Source organism: Branchiostoma belcheri, unplaced genomic scaffold, assembly GCF_001625305.1.
Source record: "Branchiostoma belcheri isolate BF01 breed outbred unplaced genomic scaffold, Haploidv18h27 scaffold3, whole genome shotgun sequence".
NCBI lineage: Eukaryota > Metazoa > Chordata > Leptocardii > Amphioxiformes > Branchiostomatidae > Branchiostoma > Branchiostoma belcheri.
Window position 1 is genome coordinate 7,265,385 of NW_017803909.1, and position 14,378 is coordinate 7,279,762.

At 42.9% G+C, this 14,378-nt stretch overlaps 2 protein-coding genes across 2 annotated transcripts in view; both read left to right on the forward strand.

The window, feature by feature from the left end:
* LOC109473418 (aminopeptidase N-like) overlaps positions 1–1,597 on the forward strand; it is a 12,401-nt gene extending 10,804 nt beyond the window's left edge. Inside the window, exons 18-19 of the mRNA XM_019773278.1 lie at positions 483–564; positions 751–1,597. Of these exons, the coding sequence (XP_019628837.1) occupies positions 483–564; positions 751–894 (226 nt within the window). The 3' untranslated portion in view covers positions 895–1,597. The remainder of the gene's footprint in view (positions 1–482; positions 565–750) is intronic.
* Positions 1,598–1,970: 373 nt separating this feature from the next.
* LOC109474013 (aminopeptidase N-like) lies at positions 1,971–14,378 on the forward strand. The gene is made up of 22 exons (XM_019774219.1): positions 1,971–2,221; positions 2,631–2,868; positions 3,240–3,384; positions 3,690–3,845; positions 4,313–4,430; positions 4,884–5,010; positions 5,312–5,466; positions 6,165–6,278; positions 6,735–6,869; positions 7,379–7,444; positions 7,669–7,734; positions 8,057–8,238; positions 8,608–8,693; positions 8,841–8,983; positions 9,243–9,298; positions 9,444–9,594; positions 10,101–10,177; positions 10,327–10,434; positions 10,785–10,952; positions 11,374–11,514; positions 12,976–13,057; positions 13,299–14,378. The coding sequence occupies exons 1-22, from the start codon at positions 2,039–2,041 to the stop codon at positions 13,440–13,442; spliced, it is 2,841 nt and encodes a 946-aa protein (XP_019629778.1). The 5' UTR covers positions 1,971–2,038; the 3' UTR covers positions 13,443–14,378.

Genomic DNA, 14,378 nt, shown 5'->3' on the forward strand with positions numbered 1-14,378 from the left:
AATGTTATTCATCACCAGGGACAGTGTTGTCAGTATGAATGTCATTCAGTACCAGGTACAGTGTTGTCAGTGTGAATGTCTTTCAGCACCAGGGACAGTGTAGTCATTGTGATTGTCATTCAGCACCAGGGACAATATAGTCAGTGTAGATGTCATTCAGCACCAGGGACAGTGTTGTCAGTGTGAAAGTCATTCAGCACCAGGTACAGTGTTGTCAGTGTTAATGTCATTCAGCACCAGGGACAGTGTTGTCAGTGTGAATGTCATTCAGCACTAGGGACAGTGTAGTCAGTGTTAACGTCATTCAGCAACATGGACGGTGCAGTTAGCGTAAATGTCATTCAGCACTAGGGACAGTGTAGTCAGTGTGAATGTCACCGGTGCATATTACATGAATACTTAGCCTTGTAACTCTCATCCTGAGCAACTTGTTTATGCTCCACTGTTCTAGCATATACACATATCATTTTTATCTTTTTCAGCTACGATGAAACTCAGTTTACCATGGCTGGCATTGTCTTATCCGTCACCAAGCAATTCAGTACTCAAGAAGACCTTGACAATGTAAGATAAAGTAGAGTATAGCTTCGTCGTTTTTTGTGAATTTGTATGCAACGCCTCACTAGCGGAATTTAGTACATAGTATCACCAGTATGATACAGAGTCAAGAAAAGTCTAAACTTTTGATGCAAATGCAGTCTTCTTTTCGCCTTATTTCACTATTGCTGACCTGCATTGTTTCCTCTATAGCTTGAACAGTTTCTGACAGATCATCCGAATCAGGGAACAGCGACTCGAGCCTTTTTTCAAGCAGTGGACTCCACCCGTGCGAATCTGAGGTTCCGCCAGGACAACGAGAGCAAGATCCGCGCCTGGCTAGAGAGGCTGGGTTGAGGAAATTAGTTTATAGGCCATAGATATATAGAAAGTAAATTTTATGGATGGCATCCTCCGCAGACACCAAATCTTGTTAAATAATGATTCTTTTTTTTATTTAGCGGCAACATCACATACAAAGGAATAAAATATACACATTTGTCTTCACATTTGTCTGTCATCCAAGTTGCAACATGCAGATGACAACAGACATATTTGCCCATTTTCGGCATGTTGACCACTATCAAAATCAGGCAAAAATTAATGCGCGCTGAAAATTACTTGCTGTGGCCTTACTTAAGTTCATAAGGTGTGTAAGACGTTATGATGCTTTATTTTACTACGAAAGGCCAACTATATGGCCATTTCTTTTACATAAACTTAAAAGTGCGTCACCTTGTAAAAGATCTCTGGTATTACTTAGCTTGTTGCCAATTATATCTCCGCTCTCAGCACTGAATATAGTCCTAGATAATGCCCACTTTGACACAGTGTGATAAAGCTATAGCAGAGGGCTGAGGTAAACATTACTAAACAAACAATAGGTAACTCTTCAACACCCTGGCTGCGTGGCCGTTGTGGCTTTCTTTTTATGTAGAATCTGTGATGTGTTGAAACAGCACTGACACCATGCTCATCATGTTGCATCAGTTTGCAGGAAATAATGATTTAAAAGGTTGTAATACCTGCAACCAATATGACGTACAGACTTTGGTGTATTCATCTTAGTGTGTTTGTTCCCAGTATTTGTTCTGTTAGGCAAGGCATTGAGGCAGCCATTGTACACTACAGTGTAACATATTAGTTTACCGGGGGCTAGTTAAGCTTGCTAGGAAAAGCATTTAACATTTTCAGAGGCGGCTACTTATTTAGTAGGTTTCAAGGGTTTTACATACAAATTTCGTTCGCCCCCCCCCCTCCATGTTTTCTTATGAACGCATGAGAACGTATCAGACAATGAAGCCACATCTCTACCATTGCATACATTTCTTATTCGATTAATTCTAGCGTATACTGATACACCATTGAGAAAAGGCTAGTCAAGAATATCTCCACAATGACAAGTTTATTTGTAGGACAGGAGCTATAAAGACTAAGTGTTCCACCTTCGCATTTGCCTGCGGTTCCGTTTATAACCCTCTTTGTTGCCACACTATTCAAAATGTCCGGATTCGCCAAGCGGTACAGTTTCAGGAGCGGGAAGGTTCACGACGAGTCCTGTAAGTTCTACAACGGCGCCCCGCTCGCCATCGCGGCGTGCTGCATTCTCATCTGTCTCGGGATCGGGCTGATCATCGGATTTGAGACAGACAGGGGTGGAGGACAGGTCAGGCCGTGGCAACAGGTGGGGCAATATAGCAGATTTCCATTGTCAATTTTAACCATGCATGAAAACCATGTTTTATTATGAGTGATATCGATGATGTAAGGTATAATTTCGAATTCCTCTTCATCACGGGTGCTGTATATTTAATATCGATACTTGACGACGTTGGTATTGTTAAGGTAGTGGCAATGATAACGTATAGGGCTAACTGGTTACTTGATGGCAAGGCAATAGACCATTCTGTAAGCATTATATATCGATTGTCATACAACGTAAGCGTTAGTAAGTGTTAGGCAGGAGCTTTGTCGCTTCTGTTTTGAGTGTGCTTGCATCAACGGACGTGCTGTATCAGAATCATTGCCTTCATATCCGGTTAAACAAAAACGTTCAAACTTCTATGTCACCCTTATTCTTTATCAATGATCAGGTCCGACTTCCGGAGTCGCTGTTACCCATTCACTATGACGTAGAACTGCGTGTTGACGTGACGGCGTTCACCGTGGTGGGACAGGTGAACGTCACGCTCAGGTGTGCCACGCCCACCAGGTACGTCATCCTACACTCCGCTGAGCTGGACATCGTCGATGGGGACGCTGCGCCAGGTATTCGGGGCGAAGGCGATGTCGTCACCACCTTGAGAGTTACCTCCTGGTTTCTCTATACAGGTACATCTTCTTCTACAGGTTTGATCTTTCCACGTTCACGTCACCTCTTCCTCAGCACAAGAGCTACCTACCATCCAAATTTCGTGACCCTAGCATGTCTAGATCATAAGATATCAAACCCGGAGGTTCAGCTGCAGTACCATAAAAAGCCGCCAGGAGGGCCGAAATCTAATCATTTCGAGGTATCATCAAGACAAGGACCACCTACCAAATATCAAGTTTATCCATTTAAGCCTTCTCAAGTCAGACAGGCAGACAGACCCACGAACACCTCTGAAAATAACCTTGTTGGTGAATGTAATAAAATGCAATCTAAACGCTCCTCCCGGTAGTATGGAGGATAACACTGTAACATCTTGCTGTATTAACAGAAAACCAGTACCTGGTTCTGGAGCTAGATTCGGAACTAACAAAGGGCGCCGTCTATACCGTCAGCCTCAACTTCAGAGGGACGCTGAGAGACGGACTGGTCGGGTTCTACCGGTCTTCGTATGTCAACAAGGACGGACAAACAAGGTGCCGTAGTCTGATATGATGCGAATCTATGTGTTCAAGAAATACTCTTATACATATGATATCTTGGAAAACATCCAGCGCTAACATGGTGATAGAATGTGAAAAATATATGGTCAAAATTAATGGTGTCGTACTTAATTGTTACATAATCGGGTGTCTCATGGGATTTGAAATGAATGTATTGGTTACATTTGTTCATTTTGCTATGAAATTTACAAAAGGCTTAGGCATTTGATAAAATGCCCATTAAGACAGTCACGGGAACATGGCATTCATATTGCGACAACAACTATCTGTTTCCACAGATATCTGGCCACGACCCACATGCAGCCGATGGGAGCCCGGCTGGCGTTTCCGTGTTTTGACGAGCCCGCTTTCAAGGCCACGTTCACGGTGACCCTGGTACACCGGGCCGGGTACACGGCCCTCGCCAACATGCCGCTGGAAAACAACGTGACCAGGTCAACTCATGGTTTCTTCTTTCTCTGGATATTTCGTTGTGGTGGGGTTTGGTCTACAATAACATGCAAGTAGACATGTTATTTCTCGACTTTGCCAAAGCATTTGATTCTATATTTCGTTGTGGTGGGGTTTGGGCTACAATAACATGCAAGTAGACATGTTATTTCTCGACTTTGCCAAAGCATTTGATTGTTTCTCATACCCTTTTGTCTTGACCCACAAGCTACAAACATTTGGCTTTGTCCCCAGGAAGATAACAGACGGTCGCCAAAACGTCGGCTGAATAAAAGACTTGGTTAAGAAGAGTCTCTTTACTCAGTGTCTTACCAAACTGATGAAACTATTCACAAACACAAATCACAAAACTAGGTGACAAGAGCGAGCGTATACATGTACCGTGGCATGTACATTCCCCAGATCTGTTTAGTCAATATTAAATATTGCTCTTATGATATCCCAAAACCAGAAACGATGGCTGGATCGCGGACCGGTTCCAGAGGTCCGTCCGTATGTCGACCTACCTGCTGGCGTTTGTGGTGTCTGACTTCACGTCTGTCAGTACAGTCTCGTCATCAGGGTTACAGGTGCTCATCTTTTACCATATCATATAGCACCAGTCATAGTTCCTGTTTTACTGTATAGTATCGTTCTGTGTAAGCCACCAAAGAAGATGCCGGGACTTCCCTTGTCTAGCCTGGTTACCATACTCAACGGGTCGGCTTCGGGGCAGCCATCCTATTGTTTGGCACCCAATAGGACTCTAGCCGGAATTTCTGCCGCCCCGTACTGAACTCTTATCGGGTGCCAAACAACCTCTAGCCGGCCGGAACACCCTGAAGCCGACCTGTTGAGTATGGTAACCAGGCGAATCTGGATGATTGTTCTGTGATTCAAGCAAATCCACCGTCAGCACTACATATTGATCATCTAGGAAGTCAAACTGCACCTCTAAGTAATTTATGTATCCAGTGTCTCCACGTGCACCATTACGGTACCATTTCTTCTGAAGTGCATATATGCTGTCAAATCATTTCCAGACCAGATTGTGGGCCCGCCCGCAGTACATTTCTGCGGGGATGGGGGACTACGCCCTGGACGTCGCTGACAAGATCGTGGCGTACTACGAGGAGTACTTTGACGTCCCCTTTCCTCTTCCAAAGATGGGTAGGAATCAACTACTACATGTGTTACCATCATCTTTCTGCCCCACGTGCTGCTGTACTACAATGTACTACAAATAAATGTCTCTTAAAGAGTGCAGAGAATTCAGTATTTCAATAAATATTAATATACAAAGTCGCTTTGCTTAATGCTTTATCCATCTTTCTGTAGAAACATATTTCTAGAAATGTATTTTTGTGGTTAGTAACAGTACTTAAGTACAAGTCAATAGAAGACGATCACTTCAGTGAAATACCATAAAACGTATCCAAAGTCCCATGTGATATTCTTATACCACGTACAGATCACATTTCTATCCCGGACTTTGCCATGGGTGCCATGGAGAACTGGGGCCTGATCACATATACCGAGAATCTGCTTCTGTACGACACAAGAAGCCCGTCTGCGTCAAAGAAGAGGGACACTGCACGGGCAGTAGCACATGAGCTGGCCCACCAGGTAATTTTGTACATCAGGCTTTCCAAGTAACAAGGGTAGCCACTATTTGTACGTGGTGTCGGGTGGCGTAGTGGTAGAGCGTTCGACTATGAAACGGCGAGACCCGGATTCGATCCCAAGTTGTACCCAAGACATGTCTGTACGTGCGCTCCGACTTTGTGCCCTTGAGAAAGGCACTTAACACGAATGGATATGGGTGAATGGGTACCTAATGAATGGGTGAATGGGTACCTAACTTCGGTTGGGGAAAGGCGTATTGAGGTCACCTGGTGTCGCCGAATGGCAGCCGCACTCCACAAAAGTGTGTGGAGCAAATATGTTATATGTATCATGTGATTGTAAACCCTAGCGCTATAAAAGGCTGCGATTGTTTGACCAAATTTATTATTGTAGAACAAACGTTACTTTGTCAGCCTTTGGGAGTATAGGCCATAGATATCCAACTATGACTCGTGCATATAAGATACCGTTAATATTGCAATTTCTTAAGCGATACCTGTGTAAACCACCATGGACATTATGACTATTATCATGGAGTTTTATGACACAGAGACACCTTGAGCAAGAAAGTTTATATTGCATTATAAACTTACGAAATAAGATGTTTATAGAGAAGTGATTGTTGTTGATAGTTGTTAATAGTTGTTGTTTGTTTTGCACTTGATCAAACGTCACGGTTCTCCTATCATCGTCTCCAGTGGTTTGGTAACTTAGTGACCATGGAATGGTGGGACGGCACGTGGTTAAACGAAGGCTTTGCCAGCTATGTGGAATATCTTGGGTACGGCTACGTGGAACCGGACCTTAACGTGGTATGTATGAGACTGCTTGCTTATCAAGGTAATGTGGTCCCGAAAGAGCACAAATATGTTAGGATTCAGGTAGCAATGGATTTCCAACATAACTAGAAAGGTAACATTTGCAAAGCAAATGCATAATGCTTACCTTCGCATATAGTCTGCTCTATTAATATCTATTCAAAGACATTCACAGGAGTCCAAATTCCTCCTGTTATAAAATTGCAACATGTCGTAACCCAACACCAGTTACCATGGTGACTGACGTTTGGTTCAGGTCATTGACATTAAGTGTTTGGAGAAGAGGAAGCTGAGCAAAACGATGTTTTCCTTCGGTAAACATAATTAGTACATTTATATAGTGAAACAGATCAACATCGGCATGTGGTAGACGTTTGAGAATTGAATGTCCTTGTTCTTAAAGTAGGTATCGACCAATTAAACAGACGCCTTTGTCTTCGCTGATTGCAGATGGAGCAGTTTGCCTACTCCAGGACTCAGGGTGTCATGAAGGACGACTCTCTGACGTCATCACATCCGATCTTCCAACCAGTCATCCACCCCAACGAGACTAGAGCGATCTTTGACAGTATCACTTATAGCAAGGTATGTACTAGCCTCGTTAGCAGGCTCTGTGACTGGGCTTTTATGGGAGCCTTAATAATGCGCTTTTTGTCTTTCTATTGGTACCTGGGTTTTTTTCGTCATAGAGCCTGCTAAAAATTAAATGTATATTCGCTGATGCGCTCTGTTCTACTACTGTGTGCAATAAAAATGTGTATACTTGTGCAAGCATCCTACATACAGCTGCAAGTCTACTGTGTCCTTTCCTTTTTTTGGCTGTTATTGGCATCTTGATATGTGAATCTGTGTCAGAAATGTTGAGATAATGTGTTAGGATGTCCACACGGTTTTCAAAATGACGTTGGGGCCAGGCGGCCACATAATCATTGATTACCATATATCGCACATTAACATTGCATAACATTAACATAAGGCGGCGACAGGTTTAAAGCTAGTATTTAAGGCAGATGTGGGTTTGTCTGGTAGTGGATAAGCATGTAGATTACATGTACTGTACAACTCGCATGGTCCCTCTCTGTTTGCATCTACAGGGAGCATCTATCCTGAGAATGCTGGGCAACTTTCTTGGGGAAAGCACCTTCAGAAAGGGCCTAAAGGTAACGTCCGCAGACCAAGATATATACTCGTTATGTCTTCAAGAAAAAAAAAAAGAAGTTAGCCGAAGATTGCGAAAACAACTTTAGACTAACATGTTGCAAATACCAAGAAGTCACCTACTGACTACCTTACCAAATCAAATCTGCTGGCGCATGGCGTCGAGTCTGTTTCCTTGTATCCAGTGTGGTATTTCTATGAATATGTAAGTTCTTGTCTACTGCAGGCCTACTTGGAAAGAAACGCTTACAGCAACGCGGTACAGGACGAGCTGTGGGAAGAATTAACTCTGGTATGTTCAAGAAAGGACATTACATGCGATTTGTTTAAGACGAAAAAGGGTCAGCAATATATTGCGATCCAAATAACACTTTATGAATAATCGGTATATTCAATTCTTTTAAGATAGAGTAAACGTAAAATAGAAGTGGACTGGTATTGCAAACACGAAGTTTTGTGGCATATATTACATGGAAATACAAAATCTTTCATTCAAAAGTACAAACTGTCAAGACATCTAGAGTTTGTGGTCTTAGATATCTTCTGGTATAGATTACGCACTGTACGTGTATCTGTGTTGTAATATAAGAACTTTCGCAATCCTAACCACCCAGGCGGCCAGAGCGGACGGACAGACTGACCTGGACGTGAAGACTGTGATGGACACCTGGACACTACAGATGGGATATCCCGTGGTCAGCCTGACCAGAGACTACGGGCGTGGCACAGCTCAGGCCACTCAGCAATACTTTCTACTGGACCCGACGGCCAGTACCAGTGCACCGTCTGACTTTGGGTACGGCATGATTGTACATTCTGTGTCCATGCCTTGCGAAGACAAAATGTTGCTCATTGACGGAATAACTTATTATTATCATTACACCACAAGTACCTCCATGTGGACCCCACTGTTATTGAGAGTGAAGAGTTTATAGTCTCATGTTTATCATCCAATTGTATTGATAGTGTATCCCGTTGAGTTTTTACAGCAATAAGCAACAAAATAGCAAAGCCCTGCAAAGCATACATTTGTATCATCTTAAGATCCGGATGAATTTCAATGAGATGAGATGAAAACCATCTTTAACGCTCTACACAAAAAAAACGGGATCAAGTGGTAAATCATCATTCCTGAGAATGTACCTTTTGTGCGAAAACCCTGCAGGTACAGGTGGCACATACCACTAACGTTCATCACCAGAGGGAACTCATTTGATCAGCCGGAGCAGGTCTGGATGCGGCCGGATCAAGGTAAAAAAACGATTTGCCTTTGTGCATCTCAATTACGCGATTGTATTTTGTGAACAATTTGGAAAGCTAGAGCATACATCGTGCTGGTACATTCCTTGCGTACGTACGAACCATAGTTACCATACCCTCATCTTCTTTTGTCCCTAGATACCAGTTCAGTCAACTTGCAAGGTGCCGGCAGCGATGACTGGGTACTGGCTAACATCCATCGAGTCGGGTACTACAGAGTCAACTACGACCAGACCAACTGGCAACTGCTTATCGACCATCTCAACAGCGACCTCTATGAAGTGTGTTCAGTTCTGCGATCATGTAGCTATTCCACAGTCATCAACGACCATCATCGAAATCATAATCATCAATCGAATTAAACACCGATCATCTTTTTTCAGACACATTCTAGTTGCATGCAGTGACTCATGAAATGCATGATACCAATATGTATATCTTGTATGTACATTCGTTTATGGAAAGTTGCATGTTGCAAGTGTATCAGTTTATTTTATCCTTTGTAGCTGTAATCATCAAGATTTATGTCACCTTGCACAGGACATACCACCGGATAACAGAGGAACTCTGGTCGACGACGCGTTCAACCTTGGCCGGTAAGAGAGCAAATTGGGCAACATTGTCTTTTGTCACATCCTTTGTCTCTGAAAGGTCCTTGAGAAATTGCAAAATACTACTGACTATTCATGACTTTATTTCCACAAAATCATATCTTATCATACGTTTCTGGTACCTCTGTAGTGCTGGACAACTGGACCTGTCCACGGCACTGGACTTGACGAGGTACTTGGTGCGAGAGCGACACTTCATTCCGTGGAGCATGGCCAAGGCAGCCATGGACTATGTGGTAACTGTCTTTGGCTCTGTCAGAGACATATACGACAACTGGCAGGTGCGTTTAGTAAAATGTTCTGTTATTATGTTTGCCGGAGGAAAACATGTTGTTTTTCCTCTGTTTCTTCTTCTTCTTCTTCAAACATATAAGGTCAATCAACTAAACCAGACGTCTGTCACCATGGTAACTAGTGTTGAGTTACATCATGTTGCAATTTTATAGCAGGAGGGATTTAGACTCCTGTCTGACCATGTATATCAATTCGTTTGAGTAAGGATTAAACAGAGCAGACCATATGCGAACATAGACATTATGCATTTGCTTTGCAAATGTTACCTTTCTAGTATCTAGCTTGTTTTCTCTGTAGACGGCTAAGCGCAATGTTGAATGTTTTTATGAGTTCTAGATCTTTTCTGATGATGATGATGTTGCAATGCAATCCGCTAAATAGATAAAAATTTTCCTGCACTTATTAATGGTTCCCTACCAGTCTGATTCCACATGCGCCCAACAGCATTGTAAGAAATAGGTTTCTAGTAGAATGTCCTTCTGTACATTTCCAGGCCCACATGGTGCAACTGATAGGTCCTTTTTACAACGAGGTTGGATGGACTCCTCAACAGAGCGATTATAACACCGAGTAAGAAACCACTTTTTGTTGTAACTCATTCCTACACGTATTTTACCACATATAGATGAATACACGGGACTATTTTGTATACATGTTCTGACCACCAGAAGCATTTGCTTGAATAATCATAGATGTGTATTCCTGAATTTGATTTGCAGGGCTGGGCAAGTCCTGGCTATATCAACCGCCTGTACTTACGGACAGACGGGCTGTGTTAACAACGCCACAGCGCTGTTCCGGCAGTGGATGGACACAAACAACAACAGGTAACAAACAAACAAACAAAGCCTTTCGGAATGGTAGCAACCAAGTCTGTGTGTGTGGTGTAAAGATGTGGAGATTAGCCTTGTAAGAGAATAAGCCGTACGTATACAGTAATACTCCACTGTAAAGTATGCTGGTGGCATTCATAGTTTGCATGATACTTCCTGCCTTTTATTAGCATTCAGAAGAATGCACAATGAAGGCACTAGGCGTGGCGAGCGGCATTGACCATTGCACTATCAGCTAATAGACTCACCCAGAAAAAGTGGCATATTCTACTAGATATTTGACTAGTTGTAAGAGTACAAAAACTGATAAAGTGGGTTGACTTTCCAACATGCCTCCTTCATAGCCACATTCCGGAGACCTTCAAGTCCACGATATACTGCACTGCCATACGGTACGGGGGCAGTCGGGAGTGGGACTTCGCCTGGCAGCGGTACCTGGAAGCCGAGCCGTCGGAGCAGAGCCTTCTCCTGTCCGCCATGGCCTGTAGCCGTGATACGGTCATCCTCAGCAGGTTCGGCAAACAGTAATGTTTATATACGAGAGCCTATGTACTAGTATGTCGGCGAACGTTTAGACATCCAGGTAACGTCTAAACATTTTTAAAAGCATATACAGTTGCTTGAGTACTTACGTACTCCTTTAGCAGTAAAAGTCTACAGTGTGATCCAAGGGATATTGTATAAAGAAATCACCAACCGTTCTCTTTCCGACTTTTTTCTAAGACTATATGACTAAATTTATGCCACCGTCCTTGAAATTCAATCACAAGACTGGCCCTTACGTGTGATATTTCGACAAATGTATGTTGATTGTATTCTGACAATTTCTGGACGTTGGACGAAACCATTGGAAAAACAACCTTTTTGAAGTATTCTAAACGTAACCATTTTGCACATCACAAAAATGACGCGATTAATTTTTTTTACGTGCAGGTATCTTGAAAGAAGTACAGACGCCGCCCTCGTCCGCAGGCAGTCGGCTCCTGACGTCATCAGCTACGTAGGAGGGAGTGACGTAGGCAAGTCTCTGGCCTGGAACTTCCTGGTCGACAACTGGGACTTCTACGTGGAGAAGTAAGAAAGGCCGTAAACGGTTTTCAGTGTGAATGTTATTCATCACCAGGGACAGTGTAGTCATTGTAAAATGCACCAGGGACAATATCGCCAGTGTGAATGTAATTCAGCACCAGGGACAGTGTTGTCAGTATGAATGTTATTCAGTACCAGGGACAGTGTTGTCAATGTGAATGTTATTCAGTACCAGGGACAGTGTAGTCATTGTGATTGTCATTCAGCACCAGGGACAATATAGTCAGTGTGGATGTCATTCAGCACCAGGGACAGTGTTGTCAGTGTGAAAGTCATTCAGCACCAGGTAAAGTGTTGTCAGTGTTAATGTCATTCAGCACCAGGGACAGTGTTGTCAGTGTAAATGTCATTCAGCACTAGGGACAGTGTAGTCATTGTTAATGTCATTCAGCACCAGGGACAGTGTTGTCAGTCTGGATGTTCAGCACCAGGAACAGTGTTGCCATCATGAATGTCATTCAGCGCCAGGGACAGTGTTTTCAGTGTGAAAGTCATTCAGCACCACTGACAGTGTTGTCAGTATGAATGCAATTCAGTACCAGGGACAGTGTTGTCAGTATGAATGTTATTCAGTACCAGGGACAGTGTTGTCAGTATGAATGTTATTCAGCACCAGGGACAGTGTTGTCAGTATGAATGTTATTCAGCACCAGGGACAGTGTTGTCAGTGTGAATGCAATTCAGTACCAGGGACAGTGTTGTCAGTATGAATGTTATTCAGTACCAGGGACAGTGTTGTCAATGTGAATGTCATTCAGCACCAGGGACAGTGTAGTCATTGTTAATGTCATTCAGTACCAGGGACAGTGTTGCCATCATGAATGTCATTCAGCACCAGGGACAGTGTTGCCATCATGAATGTCATTCAGCACCAGGGACAGTGTTGTCAGTATGGGTGTCATTAAACACCAGGGACAGTGGTGTCTCTGTGAATGTCATTCAGCACCAGGGACAGTGTGGTCAGTGTGAATGTCATTCAGCACCAGGGACAGTGTGGTCAGTGTGAATGTCATTCAGTACCAAGGACAGTGTTGTCAATTGAATGTCTTTCACTGATGACTGGTACTGAATAACATTCACACTGACAACACTGTCCCTGGTACTGAATAACATTCATACTGACAACACTGTCCCTGGTGCTGAATTACATTCACACTGACAACACTGTCCCTGAATGACATTCACACTGACAACACTGTCCCTGCTACTGAATGACATTCACACTGACTGCACTTCCCCAAGTGCTAAATGACATTCACACTGACAACACTGGCCCTGGTACTGAATGACAATGTTGTCAGCGTGAATGTCTTTCAGCACCAGGGACAGTGTTGTCAGCGTAAATGTCACCGGTGCAAATATCATTAATACTTAGCCTTGTAATTATCATCCTGAGCAACTTGTTTATGCTCCGTTGTGCTAACAATTATCTTCTTCTCTCTTTAGCTACGATGAAACTCAGTTTACCATGGCTAGCATTGTCTTATCCGTCACCAAGCAATTCAGTACTCAAGAGGACCTTGACAATGTAAGATCTTGACACCAAACTATTCCTATAGGTACCCTAACTATAGATAAAATAGATTATATACGTAGCTTCGTCGTTTTTTGTGAATTTGTATGCAACGCCTCACTGGCTGATTTTAGTTTATAGTGTCACCAGTATGATCCAGAGTCAAGAAAAGTCTAAAAGTCTAAACTTTTGATGTAAATGTAGTCTCCTCTTCGCCTTATTTCACTATTGCTGACCTCCATTGTTTCCTCTTTAGCTTGAACAGTTTCTGACAAAACATCCGAATCAGGGAACAGCGACTCGAGCCTTTTCTCATGCAGTGGACTCCACCCGTGCGAACCTGAGGTTCCGCCAGGACAACGAGAGCAAGATCCGCGCCTGGCTAGAGAGGCTGGCTTGAGGAAATTAGTTTAAAGAACACAACAAGTAAATTTTATGGATGGCATCCTCCGCAGACACCAAATCTAACGTGATAGGGCGAAAAAAGGCGTGCAAAAAAGCAAGATTTATATATTTTCAGAATTTTGAGATCATAAACCTTGTTAATGATTTTTTTTTTATTCAGCGGCAACTTACTTACTTACTTAGTTCGAGATCTCGCTCGAACCAATCCAGAATGTCTCCTCCACAACACTTGGTCTTCCATGGCCCTTCGCAATTCAGTAGATACTTTGAATGCTATCGAAGCCTTTACGGAAGTCTACAAATATAGTCAGCGGCAACATCACATATAAAGGAATGAAATATGCACATCTCTCTTCACATTGGTCTGTCATCCAAGTTCCAGCATGGTATAACAGACATATTTGTCCATTTTCGAAATGTTGACCACTGTCAAAGGGTAACATTTTTTTTCCAAAATCAGGCGAAGACTAATGCGCGCTGATGTCATCCATTAAATTACTTGCTGTGGCCTTACTTAAGTTCATAAGCTGTGTAAGACGTTTTGTTGCTTTATTTTACTAGTAGTTGCTATGTGGTCATTTCTTTTACATAACCTTAAAGTGCATCATCTTGTACTTGACAGCTTAAGCTTGTTGCCAAATATCTCCGCTCTCAGCACTGAATATAGTCTTAAATAATGCCCGCTTTGACCCAGTGTGATAAAGCTATGGCAGAGGGTTGAGGTAAACATTACTAAACAAACAATAGGTAACTCTTCAACGCCCTACCTGCGTGGCCTTTGTGGCTTTCTTCTTATGTAGAATCTGTGATGTGTTGAAACAGCACTGACAATCATGTTGTCATGTCGTCATGTTGCATCAGTTTGCAGAAAATAATGACATGAAAGGTTATCATACCTGCAAGTAATATGTCGTACAGACTTTGGTGTGTT